Consider the following 22125-nt stretch of genomic DNA (forward strand, 5'->3'; position numbering starts at 1 on the left):
TCAAGTTTCGAGGCTTTTCTTTCCTCCTTGCCCAGAAATTCATCTGGATTGTTGAATGCGTTTTCCCCTTGCACACATTCTTAAAATCTACACATTTCTAGTGATGCCCATCTTTGAAATGTAAATAGTTTTGTTCGCATTTTCTTCCTCCAAAACACAATTATAAGCCTCCCAGTTGTATAGGTTTGGCTGAACGGAGCGAACAGAAACCCTAAAGAATGTCTACCAGTCTAGACTGGGATGGAAATTGCATCTCCCTCCTGACGTTGTAGGACTGCAACTCCTTGCAGCTCTGGTCAGAAGAGTGAGGAATGCTGGGAGTCGCAGTGTATTGGGTGGGCTATACAGTTTCCACCCTTTGGGATGAACAATCCTATGGCCTTTATCAGTTAGTCTGTTCCAATGTGTTAGTCCTTAATACTAAACCATGAGGACTAGACTCTTACCACCTTTTTAAGGGAACCGCCATCGTTCAGTGGCAGATTTGCATGCAAACCAGAGGCCATCATTTGAACCCGGGAGCCTCTATCCACCTTCAGCGTTTGTAGATAAAGCTGGAAAAGACCCTTCTTGGAAAACTTAAAGAACTAGACAGCAGCTGTTCCTGCGGAAGGACCAGAACTCAGTAGCAGAACCCAGCAGCAATAGGTTTTTCCTTTCTGAAAGCCTGGAAAGCCACAGTATGGCTTTCTATGAAGCCTCTTCTTCCCAGACACACATGTAAGGAATGGAAAAGATCCCTTTAGAGGCGTGAAGACATCAATACCAACCCCATCGTAACCCGTAACCCTAACCCTGGACCCATTTTCAAACCAATTGCCGCAATTCTCTTTCCTAGCGGTGCATCTATTCCCCCAATTGCTTGGAAAACGAAACCCTCAGAGCTCAACTCCAACTTTATTTACAAAATAATCCACATCTTAAGCTAGACCGAAGGGAAACGGCACAAAACACAGGGCTTCCCGGCAACAGGGGAACTTAGGTTGGGATGGAAAGGGATCCAGAGGGTAGGGGGCTGGGGGAGAAGGAAAAGAGTATTTAAAAACAAACGAACAGGAAGGGAAGGGACATCTCAGAGATGGGCTAGAACTTGAATTCCTTGTACTTCTTGGCTCCCGCTCGGGTGTCCTGGGGCTGAGCTTTTCGTTTCTTTTGCTGGGGAAAACAGAAAGAAGGCAGTCAACCGGATCCTGATCTGCCTTCAGAGTTTGACTAATCCCTCCCCTGCCATAAAAAAACCCTTCCCCTGTGATTCCAGCAGCCTTTTCAAAGTCCAACTCACCTTTCAAAACAAAGCTTGCAGCTCCATCAAAGATTAGGGCACTGTTTGGAAGTGGGTCAGAGTAGTGTGGGGTACCCAGAATAGGAAAGTTGAATCCTGGGCTCTGCCAAAATTGCCCACCTCAGTCTATGTTTTGGTTCAAAGTTAATTTTAACAGGTACTAGGAGTGACTGAAGACATTGCCAGAGATGGAGTGGCAACTGGCAGCGCCATCTACCCAACTCAAGGGGCATACCACCTAAAGTGTGCAAGGAAGGGAATTATATACGTATCTCTCTTCCAGTCCCTTGCAATAAAAGCACAATGGTGTAAGCAAACATCCTGTCCTTTTATGACATCCTAAACCTGAGGCTATCATACTCCTCTGCCATTAGGCCTGGCCCTGACTCCTGCTTTACAGTTCAATGGGTGCCACCTCACCTTTTGTTTCGCAGCATGCTCCGCCACCATGTCACTGAAGTCCTCCTTCTCCACCTGTGCTTGCTGCTCCCGCACATGCTCCTCATACTTCTGCGTCATGGCCATGGGATCCAGCTCCAACTCCTCCGGGGCCAAAGCCACCTCCACGCCCTGGATCTCGGGCACCGGCCCTTTGCGGCTCATCACCTAGAAGCAAGGCCCAGGAGAGTCATGGGTGTGGAAGGAGGAGGCAATGGAACAGAGTGGCTTTTATATACATTTCCCCCAAACCGCTCAAGATAGGCTGTTTGGTGACTTCTGGGCAGGTTTCAGATCTAAAAAAAACCTGTGCTGTTATAATACCATGAACACATATGGAGATGTGCATAGGCTCTCTCTTAAGCAGAAACCAGAAGCTTCTTCTTCAGGTCGGCTTTGCCCACCTATGTCAAGGGGCAAACCTGGTTTCCATAAGCAGAAAAGCAGAACCAAGTCCCCCTCTCTTACCGTTGCCATGTCATAGATGTGTGTAGAACCCATCATGGCTCCACCAACTGTTGCTGTCCTTTTCTCTGGCAGAACGGTGAAGAGCTGTGGCGTCTCACTGCTGCAAGGTGGAAGGAAGAGATGCTCAGCACTGTTATAGAAATGGGCTGGGAGGATCAGCTGGACCCAGAACAGAGCTGGTATCTCTTGTCTCTGGCCAAATCCACTTTCTTACCCCCAGGAAGCTGCAGAGGATGAGGGTGTTAGGAGAGTAGGACAAGTTCTCCACTTACCCATCCATGGCCTCCTCGATCTTCTTCTTACGCAGTTCAATAAGCTCAGGTGTCTCCATGCCAGCAGGAACCGAAGAGAAGCCACCAGGGGTGATCAAACCACTAGGAAGACAATGGAAGAGAAGGTGGTCAAGATCAAGCCAAAGACCACCAGCCTTCTTCTCACAAATACAAGCCGGAGAAGCTCAAGGCCTTCAGGGGGCCTCAGAGTACCCAACAGTGCTGACCTACAGCTCCAGACCTGACTTGTGGCAAGAGGTGCAGCTACTAACCTGTCTGCTGGGGTGATGAAACCTGTCTCATCTGGTTTGTCTTCATCACTGTCTTCGTCCTCTTCCTCCTCAGAGGATTCCTCATCTGAGGGCTCCAGTTCCCCCCAAGGTGTTCGGTCAATCTCTTCCTCTTCTGTTTTGGTCTAAGGGGAAGGAGAGAAAGAGAAGGACATTTCTGAATCCTCTAAACAGCATGGAGACTACTCTGACCAACAGGTAAGAAGACAGACTAGAACTCAGGTCCTTGCTGTTAGCAAGTGAGACCTATACATCATCATCCCGGTATGTGGAAATAACGCATACCTGAAATTCAGCCGCATTGGTCCCAAAGACGTCTCCATAGAGAGGCTTCCCAGTCTCATCCACGGGGGGTTTGCCCCAACCTCCAGCATGGTACCCGAATGAGCATCCCTGGAGGGGAAAAAGGAGTCAGAAGAGAATTTTGTCTCCCTCACTGAGTAAGACATAAGAAGCACTAGGAATGTGGATGCTATGGATTCCTCTCTCCACCTGTAGTTGTGTTGCAAAAGGTCCACTTACAACAGTTGGAGGTGGAATCATTCATATACACCTTTTCAAACTGCAAGTCTGCAGGTAGGCTTTATTCATCACATGCCAGCCACTTGGCTGAAGGGGAGGGAATGTTTTCATCAAAGAAAAAAGGATGCCACTCACCTCTGGGATGGGGGAATTCAAACCAGGAATCTTGAGGTTGGGGTAAGAGGGTGGTGGCCCATAACGCTGCATGGCAATCAGCCAAGGAGGAGGAACTTTGTGTGCATTCTGCGAAAGAAGGGAAATACAGCATTTGCTCTACCTGCTTCTTCATTCCCTGAACACCAATTCCATCGTCCCCCCCATTCCCTTCAGGCTAGAGTCCCACCCCTCAATTCTATCCCTCCTATTCTCCTCTTTCCTCTCATACTATCAAGGGCATCTATTCATACTACAGAATGTTAGTGCTATTATTCCACTTTAACTTCTAATTCTGCAATGTGCACAAGCCCAAGGTCTCTTCCGTGTGTGTGTGTGTGTGTGTTACTTCACACCTTCCTAAAGGCTCATCTCCAATAAATTAGGAGATAAATTCAAACGTTCCCCAATCCATTTCAAGAGTTATGGTGTGAGGGTGCCAACAAATGCACTAACAATTTAAAACACTTGTCTGTTTCATTTGGCATTTTAAAAGCATGACTTGGCCCCTGGCACAGTGAACTTCCACACCTGCATTCTGCCCTCTTCCATCTTGCCTTCGATACCTTCAAGTCATGCTTTCCTTAATCCCCTTAAAGCTAAAATCAGAGCCACTCACCGGTCCCACAGGCATTCCCAAGGCGATACGCAACTCATCTGACAGGTCACCCGGCTTCTTCTCCTTCAGCCGTGTCTCAAACTCTTTACCCTGATTTTAGGGGGACAAAAGAGAGAAGGGAAAGGGATCAGCAAGGTGGATGCCCAGATCACTTCCCTCCCTGGGCCAGGCGATGGGTGCATCCATGTTACCTCGTAGTACAAGTCCCCATGGATAGTCAGCTTTGGCTTTGTCTGCCATTTGAAGAAGGCATCATGCAGCTTCTGGTAGTCTATGTCTATTTTGCCCATCTTGGGACGGACTTTCTCCCTCATCTTAGATTTCATTGTCTTCTGTTCTTCCTAGGAACGGCAAAAAGGTTGGAAAGAGACAGAGAAGTTTTGAGCTTTAGCCCAGGAGGGATCTTCCAATGCAGTGTCAGAAATATGATCTATGTGACTATCAGAGTTTGGGAAAGTTGTTTTTTGGACTGCAACTTCCATAAGCTCCCAGTCACCAGAGGATGGGAGGTATAGGGATTCATAGTGCAAAACAACTGCAATTGCCCTCTCTGCAAGGAAGACACTAAAACAGAGGTGGGCATCTGGTGGTTGTCCAGCATACAGTTCCTATCAGCCCTGTTTTGCGTAGTCACTGGTAAGGGGCCAGAGGAGTAATGGTTCAAAATGCCTGGTATACAATAGCCTACTAGATCACACTGAACATCTGCTTGCACACTTAAGACTGGGGCTTAAAACTGGCCCCAAATGAAGGGACATCCTCTGTAACATCATTACCTTAAGTAGGTAACATTCAGGTAAATTTCAGGGCTTCTACTATGCTGAAAGGGATGGAACAACCATCAAGTTGGGTCATCTAGTCTAGCCTCAGCCAACAGAGGAATCTATGGCCACAGTATCCTTGACAGGTTGCTACCCAACCTCTGTTTAAACTCCAATGAAGGACAGCCCATCTGCTTCACGATAGCCTCTTCCTCCTTCAAAGAGCTCTTCCTTCCAGGAGGTTGTTCCCATCTCACCTTTTCCTGCAGGGCTTCCCTCATCTCCTGGATCCCCGTACGCTTGATGAATTCAGGTAACTCAAAGGGCGGCTTCTCGATCCCCCGTTTGCCTTGCAGATATTTGCGCTTGAAACACCAGTGCCGAGGAACGGGAACTGAATTGCGGGTGGCCTTCAAGTGGACTAGTAGCTTTGGGTCCTGGGCTGTCACGTCATGCATTTCCACCACGTCTGGACGGGCCACAAGCTGCAGGGAAACGCATGGCTGAAAAGGGGCCTATGCCTGCCCCTCAGGACCCTTTTACAACATGGATGCTGTTCTCCCCATTCCCAAACCCATCTGATCTTTTAGGACACGGCTCAAGTCCAATCCTCCTCAACTGGGTCAGTGACCTCTTGCAAAGTCATGGCGTTGAGCCTGTCAGGCCTCAGTGAAAGCAGCATAAAAAGTTTAGCTTAACTGATGGGGGAGTGAACATGGCGTTCAATTCTTATTCCACAAATGTCCAAATGCACCCAACTCACCATCCTGTACCAGGAACAACTGCACAAGACTTCTGCCGTACCTGTTTGAGCTCCGCCACGCTAAAGCGGTTCATTCGCCTCAGCTTCTTCTTGGAAAGTTTGGGAGCTTCTGGCTTCTTCTCCTGAAAAAGATGGCAATATCCTGTCATTTCTTTCACATTTCTGCTTATATTGTACTGGGGGTTCTGCACAGCAATCCATGCACATTTCCACAGCGATGCCCCTTGCATCCCTCAGAAGTGGGAAGAAAGCAAGGATAACTCTTGACCAGATCTCCCCTTTATTTTAAGGTCCCCAAGCTCACCAAACCGACACTCACCAGCTCATCATCTGAGCTGTCGTCGCTGTCCTTGCGCTCCTCCTCAAAGCCTTTTTTCTTGGGCACAGCCGAACTCGCCACTTTGTCAGCCTTTTCCGGCTCCTTCTCCTTGTCCTTTTTGACATCGTCAGTCAACTGTATAGAGAAGGAAGGTCAAAAGTTATCATAACTCCCAGACAGCTTTCCCAAAGTGAAGGGAAACCTCCTTGAAATGAGTTTAACATCCAAAGTAATGATTCCCAAACTTTGGTCCTCCAAATCTTTGGGACTTTGGCTCCCAAAATTCCTAACTCTTGGCCAAGCTGGCTGGGGCTTCTGGGAACTGAATTCCAAAATATCTATAGCATCAAAGTTTGGGAGCCACTGATCCAAAGCAAAGCAGCTAGGAGCCCCAGGCTCTGTCATACCTTGAATGCCTCAAAAATCCTCTTGAAGAAAATGAAATTGGGGTCGTAGATCTCTGGCTCCTCCGTGACATACTCTATTTCCACCATGGCCTCACTCCCAGACTCTTCCTTGTGCCCCTTGGAATCCTGGGTAGCCGGGGTCTCCTTCGGGGATGCGGTTTGCTGCTTCTTCTTCTTCTTCCGGTTCCGCCGCTTGCGGTTTTTCTGTTGAGTGGACAAAAAGTGGACGTATGTTTTATTTTATTCATTAAAATATTGATATCCCGCCCTGCCAGAGGTTGCAATTCCTGCTTTCTCAGCCCGCTCACCTCCTTCTTTGAGAGAGCCAAAGCGTCGTCCTCGGCATCCGATGCAGAGATACCTGCTGCTGCTCTCAAGTCGGTCTCCATGTCATCATCTACAGGGAAGAGCCAAATGGAAGAGGATGAACAGGAAAGCAAACAAAACGCAGAGCTTGGTTTCTCTTATCATCCAATGGTCAGTGCATAATTTCTCATACTACTCTTCTCCACTGTGTACAAAAATAAACAAGGAAGGCTATCCTGGTCTCAGAATCCAGCTTTCTAGACAATCATCACCAAAAACAAAGGTAGAGATGATGTTCTTGACCTCACAGTAAAACTGTAGTAAAGAAAAAAGTTGAAGCATAAGTTTCCCTATATTTGGTCTACTCCCTCAGATTCAGACATGTCAGACGTTCCTCAGATTCTACGAGAGCTAATGCTACAACTTCTTTGGCTCAGTAAGTCTCAAAGGTGCCACAGGGTCCCTGTGCATGCTGATATTCCAGACTAACACGGCCATGCCTCTGAATCCATTCCAGTCTTACCTGTGGCACTGGGCACAGCTGTGAGTTCCTCCTGACGGATCTCTTTGAGCTGAAGAATTTTCTCCAGGGCTTGAGGAATTTTGGGGCCAACTCCAGAGTCATCAACCTGGGTGATAAAGCAACATTTGTCAGACGGAACAGACCTCTCACTGTAGAGAGTCAAGAGATCGACCTGCTGGCCCCTAGAAAGGTCCAGATTAGCCATCTCCTCCCCATAAAAAGCCTTACCTCACGACTGTCTTCTCCAGGAGGAGGTGGTGGGCCACGGGGTCTCGGGCCCGGGGGTCCAACAGGTGAGCTCACAGGAGGGGTTCCTAGGGAAAGAACCAATACATTCCCCATAGAAAAGTGCACGAAACAGCAACAGCTATTCCTAACATGGCTACTCTCTGCTCTTTATTGTCAACCTTGATCTAACTTGGATTTCTATGCTATCCCAGGGATTACTCGTCTTCAGGTTTACTCTTAATGCCAGGGACGGAGAAGGTGTGTTTCCCCAGATGCTCTGGACTGCATCTTTTAACATCTCTCACCACTGACTAGCTAGGACAGATAGGATCATTAGGAAGAACTTTGCAAACGCTGTTTGACGGTGCCTTGGAAGACTGGTGGGACTTTCCATCTTTGGGGGTCTTTAAACAGAACTTGGATGGGCACTTTTCAAGAGTGCTTTCGTTTTGAACTCCTCCATGACAAGGATTTGGACTTTATGGACCTTGAATTATCACATATCACATATGCTCCCTGAGAAGAGAAAACAGACAGCTGGCCTTTCAAGGTGGCATGAAATAGAATGCTTGTAGGGCTGCTTGGCAATCCTTGCCTCTTCTTCTGTGATTCAAGGAGACTTACCTCTAGGGAGCCCCTGAGGTCTTGGCCCCATGTCTGGAGTAGACCTAGGTACTGAAGGGGACATCTTGGACATCTCCTGCTGGCGTTCTTTTTCCATAAGGGCAGCAGCCTGAGGAGAAACAATTATGGATCCACTGAATTCAGTATTGCTTACAAAAGGAGAGGCAACCTGTGGCTTCAAGAAATGTTGGGCGTTTACAGCCAATCTGGATAATGAGCCAGAGATTACGGAAGCTGGGGACAGCACCTCTTTCCCAGGAGACCAAATCACCTCCAGTTCTGCAAAGTCGCCCTCAAAATGGTGACTAGGAGTGACATGTCATCTCCTGGTGCCATTTTTACAAGGATTTTGAATACAAATAGAGATATATGGGGAGGGTTTTTGAGTGGTTGGGAGTGCTTTTGTGCCTTTTGGGGCACTTGGGGAGGCTTGTGGTTTTCAAGCAAAAATCACCCCAAAGCTGCACACACACACACACACACACACACACACACACTCCTCTCTCTCTCTCTATATATATATATATGTGTGTGTGTGTGTGTGTGTGTGTGTGTGCTGGAGGGTTTAGGGGGTCCAAGGGCTACATGAAGGAATTATCCTTGAAGGAGTAACTCCACTGTAAAGCACTAGGTTTAAAATCAAAAGTGACCTTTTCTTCACTTCCAGCTTTAAAACCTTCTTGCCAAAAACACACATTTCGGATAAGGGTATCCATGGCATATTGCATGGGATCAAAATTGCTCCTCACATTTGGCTCGATTTACCAGGATCCTTCAATTTGTCCCTCTACTGCACAAACTCTGAACATGTCCTGATAGGAAAACAACCCTCACCTGCTTGACTCTCTCTTCCTGCTGTATCAACATGGCAGCCTGCTGCTGGGCCAGCTTCAGACGCTCCTCCTCAGGCAACGCAGAGGGATCCACTGCCTGCATGCGGAGGGGTGGGCCCAGGCCGGGGGGCGGCGGAGGGGGCCCTACACCCATCGGGAAGTTGAGCCCCATGCCAGGAGGAGGCGGAGGCGGGGGCGGCTGCATTGGTGGCATGCCCATTGGAGGTGGCGGCATAGACATGCCAGGGTGCTGCAAGACAGAAGACACAAGAGACAAAAAGCAACAGCTGAGAGAGGTATCTGAGCTAATGTTATTTAGATGTTAAGTCCGTTCTTTAAGCCGCAAACCACAAAAGGAAGCGACTGCAATACAGGCAGAAATACCGAAAAGCGCTGCCAGAGACTGAAGCATTAGCTCTTCCTGTTAGCTATGGTCCATCCCAAAGCCTTCTGTAGCAAAAGAGTCCTCTTCAGGTACAAGTCACTCACCTGTCCTGGCATGGGAGGTGGGGTTGGCTTATCTCCATCATCTCCCCGCAATCCGGGCCTGTTGAGCACTATCCCTGTCTGCAACAAAAAGCAGCATATGTATAAGTATATAATTACAATAAGATGGGTATTAATTTTAGCGACCTGAGAAGGATACCAGGCTGAGTCAACCCTGAGCCCCTGGCTGGAACTGACCTCACAACCTTGTGGTTTGTGAGCGAGTGGCTGCAGTGCAGGCATTTAATCACTGCGTCGCTGGGGTTGGAGTGGATGGCCCCTGGGGTCTCTTCCAGCTCTATGATTCAATGAGCCCGTACAGACAGGCCAAAACAAAGCTGCTTTGGGCCACTTTGGAGGTATGCTGTTTAAATGATGTATGCATCCTAAGAGTCCGGAAGCTGCGCCAATGCCATGCTTCAATCCTAAGGACTGGAGCGCTGCGCTGGCACAGCTTCTGGCCTCTTGAAACTGCGTGTGTCATTTAAACAACATCCCTCCAAAGCGACCCAAAGCAGCTTTACTTTGGCCTGTCTGTTCGGGCGCAATGCTTCTGATTCTATGACTTTCATCAAGCTCTATTGTGTTCATTTTATCCAATGAGATACAACGTGCACAAGGTCCTTCCACATATCCTTGTCTTCTTAACCCAGCTCTGGATTTAACTCCTGAGGTCGTCTGCACTTTCCGAAGGCGGACCACATGGACTACGCTAAGCCAACATGTCAGGTCTTGAGGCATCTCAGCCCTTTCTTATCCTGGAGCATAGCGAGTGGTGAAAATACAGATGTCCATCATGCGCCGGTGGTTCAGGTGGCGCTTTTTGGCCAGAAGAAGCAAAGGCCCACCTGAAGCGTGTAAGTCTGCAGCCGCTCCACCAACTCCTCACGGCTACCTGGAAGGGAACAGAGAAGCCAGTCGATACCAAAACTACATTTCCCAGCATTCCCTAGCACTGAGCCAGGGCACTGAAGGCATTCTCAGACTGGGTTGACTTCTGCAGTGGTTCAACGCCTCCCAAGACTACATTTCCCAGCATTCCCTAGCACTGAGCCAGGGCACTGAAGGCATTCTCAGACTGGGTTGACTTCTGCAGTGGTTCAACGCCTCCCAAGACTACATTTCCCAGCATTCCCTAGCACTGAGCCAGGTCTCAAACTGGGTTTCTTTCCGGACCAAAGAGGGCCTGCTTCAGTCCAGAGTCCTTCAAAGGCCACCCCCGAGGCCTGGGCCTTCCTCACCCTGCGTCGGAGCCCCAATCTCGGCCAGCTTGGCCTGCAGCTCGTTCGGGGACCAGGCCCCGTATCCTGGCAACGGCAGCTCCCCGGCCTTGGAAGGCTCCGAATGCGCCTCCGACGCCATTTTGGCTTGGCCTCCGCGTTCCGTCGCTTCCCGACTACGCGCGGCCACCGTAGCCTCCTCTCGACCAATCAGGAGCCGAGACGACAACACCCCGCGCGGCCAACGTTGAGGCCATGCCCGGCTGAGGGAAAGCGTCGTCCACTACTGCGCACGCGCATGCCAGTCAAGCAGCACCGCTTGGACTCATGGGAGTTGGAGTTTAAGGAGGGGATTTTAGAATGGTCAGCAAGGGAGACAAAACTACAAATCCCACAATGCCAAAGTGGTATAAAAGTTAAAGTGGATTATTATATTATTATTGTTATATATAAATATATTTACATTATTAGAATATATTAATATATTATACTATATTATTTATATTGTTTAATATAAATATATTGACATTATTGTAATTAATAATAATTATATGCTATTATAGTATTATAATACTGTATATTAATATATTTATATAATATAATATAATATTATTATTTATACTGTTATATAAACATATTTTATATTATTATAATTTATAATAATAATATTATAAATTTATTATTATAATATAAATTTATTATTATAATTGTTATATATTAATATATTTACATTATTATAAATAATAATATAAAATTATATTATTATAACATATTGATATATTATATTATATTATATTATTATTTATACTGTTATATATAAATTTATTTATATTATTATAATTAATATAAATAATATAAAGGTATTATATTATAATATATTAATATATTATTATTATTATTATTATTATTATTAATACTGATATATAAATATATTTATACTCTTTTATCACGTTTTAGAATTGGCTTGTACTGACCCCAGCATACACTCAACTCACAAATTAACAGAAAGATATAAATTATTTAATAAGAAAATAACACGCTGCGCAACAAAACGACGGCAATGAATTAAAGCATTACACCACATCGACTCTTCAAGTGCGGTAGCGCCAGGGTTCAGGCAGAAATCCAGTTGGACCGCATTATGGACATTTCTTTCCGGAGTTCACCTAGGAATGTAATCGTCTTCGGCTGTCTGCAAAGAGAGATGGGGGGAAATACAACAGATGAGTCCCATGAATATTTATTCCACCTTTATCCAGAGCTTTTGTTAAAATTTGATACAGGTAATACTAATATGAATCCCAAAACCAGCTCTGTGCATGATATAGTGATCCAGCGGGCCCTTAGTATCCATGGATACTAAAAATCCATGGATATGGAGGGCTGAGTGTACCTTTAATAGCGTACCCAATTTAGGACATTATCAAACGAGGGACCTGTCCTGCCAGGATCCCACTAGTTTACGAATGGAAGCATACTGGTTTGGCATCGTTTCGTATCTCACTATGCTTTGCAAGATGCAGTCTTGGGATAAGGTCCAATGTGCTAATAATGCTTTTAAAGGGTTCTCCCACCTCAAAGAAAGTGTCCAAGATCTTGTCGGTGGTGCTGGCTTGGGACCTGAACTGCTGCTGGTTGGTCTCAATGGCTGTCATCAGCTGGAAGTAGCTATAGAGAAGCTGCCATTCACTGGAACGGGGAAAGAAAGCGCATGGAGTGGTGGCCCTCTGTTGCTTCTAATACAACATCATCCCAAATTCATCCATGCCTAGGGCTGGGTGAGCATTTAGGCCATACCCTTTGTACTGTCATCTCTTCTCAGTCATGGCGATGACCACTATGGACCACTGAGGTATATGGTGGCCCTTATTATTGCCAAATCCATAACACCAAAGGCTTGTCTCATGCTGTAGGATTAATGCACTTTGACACCGCTTTAACTGCCATGGCTCCGTTTGGTGGAACTGTAGGAGTTTATCACACAAGACAAAGTCCTGCACAGAAACCGTATTTGTTGCAGTGCCAGAGCTTTCTGATAGCAAAGGATACATAGCTCACAAAGCGACAGATCCTAGACTTCTGTGGCCGGATCCACGGCAGTCAAAGTGGTGCCAAAGTGCATTCATTCTGCAGTGCGGCAGCAACCCAAGTTACTTTTGCCTTTCGGACAGAAAAGCACGCCCTTGACACATACGCACATGGATGTACATCACCAGCAATTCTTCCTCTCTGGTGTTAAACTATAAGAACACATGTTTACGCCGAACGTTTGGGCCAGCGCCGTTCCTTCTCACCTGTCGATCAGTTCGAGGCTGCCATATTTGTCCATGAGCATCCGCCTGAAGAACTCTTCCTCGTGTTCCTCTTTAATTTTGGGTATTTCTGCCACGTGGAAAACAAAATGCAAGTTTGAGACACATTTTTAAGACTCATTTCCAGCCTTTCCTAGGCATCTAGTAGTAGGAGGTTCAGGGAGTAGTGTGGACTCTAGTTCTTATCCATATTGGGGTTTTGTGCCTTAATATTATGCCAGCAGAAACTTTTCTTCCCTTGTAAAAACTGGACTGAGCTTGGAAAAGTTACTGTTTGGACTTCAACTCTCAGTTATGGGAGTTGCAGTCCCAAAAGCCAGCATGGTTTGAGTCTTGGGCTATGACTCAAGACCAGGGTTTGAGTTCTGCATTTGACTATGGAAACCCATAGGGTGACTTTCGGTGAGTTACATACTCTCAGCCCCATAAAATCCCATTATAGGGTTGCCTTAAATGACTTGAAGCCAGCAACAGGTCCAAAAAAGTAACTTTTCCAAGCCTTGCTCAGGAGAAGGCCTTTGTAAAACAAATGAATCTTAGTTACCAATTCGAGACCATGAAGATATACCCTTACTTTGTATTTCAACTAGGATAGTTTGCAACAATATCATCTATTTATTATTCATCGATGTCATCTATTTAATTAGATATTACCATCAATGCACATGGTGCTTTACTAGTAAACGAACAACAGAAACCATCTAGCCCTATCCAATGTGTCCAGTCTAATAATTTGTGGATATTGGAATCGGTGGGTACAGAGGGCTGACTTTCCTATAGGACCAAGTGACAAACCCATATCACCAGCTCCTCGCATGGCAGGGTCCAGGTCTGAGAACTGACCCGGGTTCATCGAAAACTCAAACCGCCTTTCCCTCACAGCCCAAAACGTTGGTCACCTGTCATTTTGGCAGAATGGTCGTCTTCTGCAGTCATGCCTTCCACTTCAATCACCTTCTGTCAATGCCAGAGAGAAGGAAAGACAAAGAGGCAATTCAGAGATGGAGAAGCTGAGACGATTACTAGGAGAAACAGAATACACTTGTCCCTCCATATTGGCTAGGGTTAGGGGCACAAGACCCCTGTGAATGTGGAAAAACCGCAAATAACAAAGACACTATGTTTTTACCTGAGACAACACCTCTCTAGGAATCTCTAGGTCCTCCAGCGCAACTCTGTGGTCAATGTCCAACAGACCCTGACCATAGATCTGCACCGGAGGAGCTAGAATTGCCTAGTAGAGTGTCCTCTCTAGGAATCTCTAGGTCTTTCAGGGCAACCTTTGGTTAAAACTGACCATAGAGTTGCACTGGAAGAGCTACAAAGGCCTAGTAGAGTATCCTCTCTAGGAACCTCTAGGTCTTTCAGTGCCGCATCTGTATCCCTTGAGGACTGACCTTCTGCTTCTTGAGCTCATGGCGTTTCAGGAGGGCCATCTGGAAGTTGTCAACTAGGACCGCAATCACCAGGCTGCAAGGGAAAGGCGTATTGTTGAATGCAGGTTGCCCTCAATGAGGCACGACACTCAATATTGTTGCACTGCATCTCCCAGCAGCCCCAGCCAACATGGGCTAATGAGAGTTGTCATGCAACAACATCAGGAGGGTTACACGCATAGTTCCCGATAGAAACCAGAGCTTGGAAACATTGAGGTTTTGGATCACAGTTTCCAAATCCCTATGGCCACATGCGCGGGTGGATTCTGGGCAGCGTAGTCCAAAAAGTAACTCTCCCAAGGACTTTGAGAAACTTCAATCCCTTCCTTGCGCTTCGTTGCAGGGGGGGGGGAAAGCCCAGGAATGGAGGGACAGGAGGGACCATCATGAACTTCTATGGTGACCCCATAGTTTGTGATGCCACCGTGTCACAGGTTTCCTGGCCAGTGCAGACAGCACCTTCTTTTGCCACAAAGCCCCTCTGCATTTCTGTTCCAAGATGCGCTGGACGTAACCATCACTTGCTAGCCATAACATTTAGCTAGTATAGCTGGCACTCACTTCAGAAGTAAGAAGTATTCCACCAGGATGTAGATGATTAAGAAGATGATGATATACCAGGCCCCTGGAAGGGAGAAAAGGAACGTATGGGTTAGATGGTTGACTTTGGATACTAGGCTGCACATAAGACACGAACCATTGCACATTTATAGATAAGCCCCACATAGGTTTGCAATCCAGGATTTACTGCTTCAGCTGCCCCAGATGGCTGGGATATTTATTTAAGGACATTATCAGACAAGGGAAATTGGAAGTATAATCCAATGGCAATCCGAACGCAATCATAGGGTTTAATGTTATTGCGTGATAGACTACCACATGCAAATTGGGGCAATGGGAAGTCAGTCCGAATGCTCTCGACTTATATGTGAAGTTGACTTATAGTCGAGTGTATATGGTAGTTCTTTGCTGCTCAGGAATAATGTTGCGGTTGAGATGGGCATCTCCACATCTCTCCGCACATTGGGACCACCTTTGGCGACAGCTCCTAGCCCCAAATGCCTGGCATCCCTCTGTTTGACCCACCGGCGTCGTAGCAGGTAATGTAGATGATGGACCAGTCGTCCAAGGTGAAGAGCTGGAAGAGCGTGAAGATAGTTTTGAAGAGGTCTCCAAAGTGTTTTTCATCCGCGTCGTGGAACATGTCCCTCAGCACCACCGAAGACATGACTGAGCATTGGAGGGAGGGTTAAGAAAGACTGTGCAACCATTTACTTATGGTCTTATCCAAAGCCTTTTACAAAACCAAGGTATCTCACTTAAAAAGCCCCAATTTTCTCTTTGCTGGGAGGATACAGAGGAAAGAAAACATGAGCAGAATAATGGCTCCAATGGACTGGGAGGAGAGGATAAAGGTGCTTGTGATCTCCTGGAGGTTCTCCATTACTCTGCATGGAAACAAAGGCAGAATTATAGTTTGAAAATGGAATATAACATAAAAATAAATGTATTTTTATTTTAGTTAACACTGCGCAACGCGCAACACTTTCATCAACAAACGATAATCAATTATATATATGCTGTACAATGTAGCCTTACATCAATATGCCAATTCAGCTTAAGAGATATCAACATGATATTGCTTTCAATCATCTTTTACATACCTATAATATTTTGATATCAATACACTTGTCCCTCCCTATTTGCGAGGGTTAGGGGCACAAGACCCCTGTGAATATGGGAATAACAAAAACACCATGTTTTTACCTGAGAGGATGCCTCTCTAGGAATCTCTAAGTCCTCCAGCACAACTCTGTGGACAACGTCTGACAGACGCTGACCACAGAGTTTCACTGGAGGAGATACAAAGGCCTAGTAGAGTGTCCTCTCTAGGAATAATCTCTAGGTCTTTCAGTGCAACTTTTAATTAAAGTAGACCATAGAGTTTCCCTGGAGGAGCTACAAAGGCCTAGTAGAGTGTCCTCTCTAGGAATCTCTAGGTCTTTCAGGGTGACTTTTAGTTAAAGATGACCATAGAGTTTCATTGGAGGAGTTACAAAGGCCTAGTAGAGTATTCTCTCTAGGAATCTCTAGGTCTTTCAGGGCAACTTTTAGTTAAAGATGACCATAGAGTTTCACTGGAGGAGTTACAAAGGCCTAGTAGAGTATTCTCTCTAGGAATCTCTTGGGCTTTCAGGGCCACTTTTAGTTAAAGATGACCATAGAGTTTCACTGGAGGAGCTACAAAGGCCTAGTAGAGTGTCCTCTCTAGGAATCTCTTGGGCTTTCAGGGCCACTTTTAGTTAAAGATGACCATAGAGTTTCATTGGAGGAGTTACAAAGGCCTAGTAGAGTATTCTCTCTAGGAATCTCTTGGGCTTTCAGGGCCACTTTTAGTTAAAGATGACCATAGAGTTTCATTGGAGGAGTTACAAAGGCCTAGTAGAGTATTCTCTCTAGGAATCTCTTGGGCTTTCAGGGCCACTTTTAGTTAAAGATGACCATAGAGTTTCACTGGAGGAGCTACAAAGGCCTAGTAGAGTGTCCTCTCTAGGAATCTCTAGGTCTTTCAGGGCGACTTTTAGTTAAAGTTGATTATAGAGTAGCACTGGAGGAGGACCTAGATATCTTTAGAGAGAACATATTAATCAAAGCCGCAAATATGGAGGGATGAGTGTACTTCTACAACTAATAAACATTAATCACAACTCCATCCAACTTATTTTTTACACATCTCAACCTTTTTCTTACTCTCTTCTTCTCCATCTAACTCCTTCTAACTCCTCATCTTCCCTTCTGTTACTTTCTACTAATTTCCCTTCCAAATTCCTTCTCTTAATATCTGCTTCGCTTGTGCTACCTCTCTTTCCCTTTTCTCCTTCCAACAAATGCAGAATTAAACTCTTTCTTATCTGTCTATGGAATTTATCACACTGGGGCTGATTTCGGCATTAAAAAGAGATTAAAGCGCATTTAACGCATCGCGCAAAGTGGAAATGGTGAATGATTATCACACACAGTTGCACAAATAAAGCAATATTGGAAATGCATTGCCGTGGAAATCCCAAAAGTAAAAAAGATGTGCACTGATGCTTCTCTGTGACCACTTTGACGGCGGGTTTTCTGCAGCGCCGTGAGAAATCGTTTTGCGTAATTACACGATTTGGGGGGGATATTCATGGGATAAACTCCCATGTGATAAACTCTTATCAGACCACGGTTTTGGAGGCTGACCGGAGCGTGAGGAGAAACCGTATCGCTCGGATGGCCCGGATCCCTTTGCATATTTTGAGGACGCGGAAAAGCGCGACGGTGTTGTCGCGGTTGCCCTGCCGCGAGGAGATAAACAGCGGGAGCACGAAATCCAGGACCGTCATGATCATGATGAAAAAATCTGAAGAGGGAAACACAGACATGAAGGCTAAAGGGCCACAAAATACGGGCTTCAACCTATTCATGATGTGCTACTATCAATGATCCCCAAACTCTGGTCCTCCAGGTGTTGTGGACTACAGCTCCCAGAAGTCCCAGCCACTTGGCCGATGGTCAGGAATTCTGGGAGCTGAAGTCCCAAACATCTGGCTGTCCCCAATCCATGACCCCGAAAGACGCAAAAGACACACCAATGTTGTTCCAAGGGTCATGAAAGTATTCGAAGTCCAACGCGATTATCTTCAAGATGGCCTCCACCACATAAACTGAAAGGAAGGCAGGATCCATGGCCGAAAAGAACCACTCTGCAAAGGGAAAGGATGGGAAGAAACAGGTGTTTGGGACTTCGGCTCCCAGCATCCCTGACTGTCGGTGAAGCTGGCTGGGGATTCTGGGAGTCCAAAACACCTGGAGGAAAGCTCATGCTGCCAACTTCTTTATTTCATTGAGTCTCAAAGGTGCTACAAGATCTCCCATCATCATCATCATCATCATCATCATCATCATCATCATCATCATCATCATCATATCCAAATGCATCCAGGAAGTAGACTGTAGTCTAGGAAAGCTCTTTATTTCAATAAGTCTCAAAGGTGTTACATGATCTCTCTACATACTGAGTCTACAGACTAACATGGCTATATCTTTGAATCCTACAAATCCTAGGATTCGGGAGGATGGAGTCATGGAAGTTAAAGTGGCATCAAACCGCATCATTTCTACAGTACAGATACACCCCAAGACTGTTTTAGCACTGAAACAGGAATTAAATGAGTCTGGATAGCTAGTTTCCACCAAGAAATATATTCATAGGTAGTTGCCTTATGGCAGAAGAGCAACAAAATCCAACAAAATCCAAAACCCACAACGCAGAGATACTATTATTGGGCCACCACAAAAGCAAAGAAAGAAATAAACCGTTCCCATTGGTTTTTAAAGGGTTTTTCGGACCGTGTTCTGGAAGAGTTTATTCCTGACGTTTCGTCAGCATTATTATTATTATTATTATTATTATTATTATTATTATTATATTTCCCAGAACTGGGACTCAGAGAGGCTTCACAAGATTAAAAAACAGTGCAATTAAAAAAATAGGGTAAACAGTACATTAAAAAGGAATTCAATTATTACAATATTAAAAACAGTTGTCTGTGACTTTGGCATCTTCAGAGAATGCTGGCATGGAAGAGAGTGGGGTATGTGTAAATACACACACACACACACACAGACACACACACACACACACACAATGTGACCCTGGGCAGGGAGGAGTGTGTATATCTCTATCTATCTATCTATCTATCTATCTATCTATCTATCTATCTATCCATCTACCTGACTCCCTTCCATGCCAGCATTCTCTGAAGATGCCAACGCCACAGATGCTGGCCATTATTGCTTTTTTACTGGTTTTAATTATATGATTGAATGATGGATTTTAATCGATGTATTGTACTGTTTTTAATATGGGGGATTGTTGTTGATATATTTTATATCTGGTATCTTTGTACTTTGTATTTTTACTATGTTGTAAACCGCCGTGATCGAAGGAACGGTGGTATATAGATAAAGTCTCATTCATTCATTCATTCATTCATTCATTCATTCATCTAGCTCGAAAAACCCGCAAAAATGCCATCCGTGAAACCCTCCGGCTTCCCGGTTCCTCTTTGGACTCTCAACAGTGCCTTACCTCCCCGGATTTCGATTTTCGCAAATGTCTGAGCCACCAGCATGGTGATATTGACAGCCACCACGGTGCAGATGAATACGTCGAAGAAGACAGACTGGGTCAAATCGTAGATGATTTTCCGCAAAGTGACCAGATATGGGTGGGCCCTGTACCAGTAGCGGTATACCAGCATCTTCAGGCTCATGTGCCGGCGCCGGCGCTTGCGCTTGGCATGGTACCGCGCTGATTTGCTGCCGCCTAGGAGAAAGCAAGATGCCGGTTTCTGTTGGGCAATTCAAGTTTCCCAAGGCTTCAGCCTTTTTTGGGTGGAATAGTTGGAAGCCAACTATTTAACCATCAAAAATAGCAAAGCTAAGCCTGCTAGAGATTAGCGTTTGCTTGCCAGAGAAATGGAAGCACTTGCACCACTTTGGCGCCGCTTCTCTGACTCAAAAACAGATATGTCAAGTTTGGAATTAATGAAAAGTTTTCTAATCTATTTATGAATTTACATATGTAATGAATATATTGGGTAAAATAAGAAAGCTTTAGGTGTTTCCATCCTTCCCAAAGGAAAGGTGCGGATTAAGATGGAGATGGCGACCCAATCTTTGTGTGAGAGTAATATCTGGAAAGGGAATATCTGTATATCTGTATATGTATATATGTATTTCAAGCTATGGATGGTTGAACCTGTGGCTGCAGAATCCATGGATATGGAGAGCCGACTGTAAATGGAGAATAAAGGGTGAAAGTGGGAGGAAGAGAAAGAAACCAGGAGCTTTCCAAAGCAGCTGGAAAGAATGGGACAAGAGAGGCTTAACCGGGACTGTCCCTAGCAAACTGGGTCAATTGGGGAAGAGGCACATGCTCATCGTTGCCCATTGCTACCCAGAGAAACGGCCGGGTCGGGAACCAATGCCCACCAGCCCTCCTCACCTTTTGTCCGAATGGAGGAATGGGTCCCTTTGCTCCCTCGCCTCGACCTGGGCGACCTGCTCTGTCTCCTGAACTCTTTTGACCGGGTTTGGGATGGCATGATGACGGAGGTGGCCGCCATGAGGGTGGAGGGTTCTTGGCTTGGCGGGATCACCAGGGACATCCCAGAGGCCTGGCCGAGGGAAGGTCCCGGACCTCCGAGATTTGAGACCGAGACCGTCTCCTCTTTGGTGGCCGACTTCTCCATCTGGGGCAAGGACGGCATGGTGGGCACGGTCAGGTAGTCCATGGCGGCGGGTCCAAAGGGGCTTCTGCTTTGAGACCTTGGGACCTGGGCAAATCCTTGACAGCGGCTCAAAGGCGGTGAATGAGGACAGACATGGAATATGGAAGGCTTCAGGCTTCTAAAGGCGTCACGTCCCTTTGTGATGCCAACTCCGTTGAGGATGTTGGCACAGTATGGCATTGGACCTGGGACTCAAGTCCTCAATGGGTTGCAAAACCAACTCGGCAACCTTAAAACAAGCCATTCATTCTGATTGCAATCTTGAGAAGTCATTATTTGGGAGGTTCACTGTTAGGGTCACCAGATCCCAGGATGTCTCGAGGTGGGAGACGTGGGTGCGGATTGCTCCATTTTTGGTGGACATATCTCAGGGCAAGGAGGAAAGGGCTGAATGCAAATCTCCAGCTCGCACAGTAGAGCAGCTTGTTGTAATGTACCTTCAAGTCATTCCTGACTTATAGCAACCCTAAGGGGACTCCGTCATGGGATTTTCTCCTTGAGTTTCTTCAGAGAGGGTTTGCCATTGCCATCCGTTGAATGAGTCTGAGAGAGCATGACCCGTCCAAGGTTTTCCTTGGCTCAAACCCTGGTCTCCAGAGCCATAGCCCAACTCAAACCACTACTCCGGGTTGGTTCAGTAGAGCAGCAGCTTCTTACAATTTGCAAAGCTTTCATTGACTGCATGCTGCAACTTGCAAAGGCTTCAGAGGATCACCGTATTTATTTATTTAGCATCCTCCTTCCTCCTTCCTTATGTTACTTTTAACTGATTGCATGTACAACATTGTGTAAATTTACAGTTGTCTATAAATAAAGCTTAATAATAAAAATAATTCTCAGTCCTTGCAGTGCCAGGGCTCACCCTCTGCTCTGTTTACATCCACCATCTGGCTAGAACCAAGTAAGCCAAGTTAAATGTTTCCTTATGCCAGCACCCTAAGTAAGTGAAGAGGAATATCATACCATATAAACTGAACTATAAGTCGACCTCATGTATAAGTCGAGGGCAGGTTTTGGGGCCAAAATGATGGATTTTGATACGACCCGTGCATAAGTCGAGCGTAAAACTTAGGGGCATGTAATGAAAGACATAAGGGTCGAAGCAAAGGAAAACAATGCCAAAGAACTTACAAAACCCCAGCAGGCATTACTATTTGTATTCGTACTAAAGGATGAATGGATGAGAGAGTAGAAGGGGGGTCAATGCTTCCAGGGCAGATTAAACTCTTGCCATTCACCAAGCGATGTGTACAGTGCGCCCAGGTCATACGCAGGCGCGTTATACACAGGTTTGAGCATATGCTCAAACCTGGTGGAGAGCCGCGGGGGAGTATGCGGGGCGGTGCGTGTCCCATTCACTTGAATGGGGCGCATGCCCGTGGTGTGCGTGCACCGCTGCATGCACGAGCCCCATTCAAGTGAATGGAGTTCGAGCATACTAGTTTTTCGGCTTACGCAAGGGGTCTGGAAAGTACAGTACTTACATTGACCCATGGATAAGTCGACTTACTCTTTTTGGGGGGCCAATTTTTTA

General features: G+C 46.0%; 2 protein-coding genes across 2 annotated transcripts; both read right to left on the reverse strand.

The window, feature by feature from the left end:
- Positions 1-878: 878 nt before the first annotated feature.
- On the reverse strand, positions 879-10696 carry SF3B2 (splicing factor 3b subunit 2). Its single transcript, XM_089482996.1, has 21 exons — positions 10536-10696; positions 10143-10189; positions 9298-9375; positions 8810-9058; positions 7976-8084; positions 7352-7437; positions 7124-7229; positions 6603-6691; positions 6295-6498; positions 5888-6022; positions 5610-5690; positions 5063-5290; positions 4236-4385; positions 4045-4134; positions 3408-3515; positions 3036-3143; positions 2733-2875; positions 2461-2562; positions 2189-2288; positions 1703-1888; positions 879-1155 (listed from the first exon to the last, which is right to left on the reverse strand). Exons 1-21 carry the CDS (start codon positions 10654-10656, stop codon positions 1084-1086), a joined length of 2592 nt encoding a protein of 863 aa, XP_089339122.1. The 5' UTR covers positions 10657-10696; the 3' UTR covers positions 879-1083.
- An 852-nt stretch (positions 10697-11548) lies between these two features.
- Positions 11549-20594, reverse strand: CATSPER1 (cation channel sperm associated 1). The gene is made up of 12 exons (XM_089483392.1): positions 20306-20594; positions 19388-19624; positions 17886-17999; positions 17497-17656; positions 15619-15710; positions 15349-15492; positions 14824-14887; positions 14224-14296; positions 13726-13783; positions 12809-12896; positions 12089-12203; positions 11549-11706 (listed from the first exon to the last, which is right to left on the reverse strand). Exons 1-12 carry the CDS (start codon positions 20592-20594, stop codon positions 11677-11679), a joined length of 1464 nt encoding a protein of 487 aa, XP_089339518.1. The 3' UTR covers positions 11549-11676.
- Positions 20595-22125: the final 1531 nt, after the last annotated feature.

The sequence above is a fragment of the Sceloporus occidentalis genome, unplaced genomic scaffold (genome assembly GCF_023333645.1).
Source record: "Sceloporus occidentalis isolate IW3139 unplaced genomic scaffold, rSceOcc1.0.p SCAF_20, whole genome shotgun sequence".
Classification (NCBI taxonomy): domain Eukaryota; kingdom Metazoa; phylum Chordata; class Lepidosauria; order Squamata; family Phrynosomatidae; genus Sceloporus; species Sceloporus occidentalis.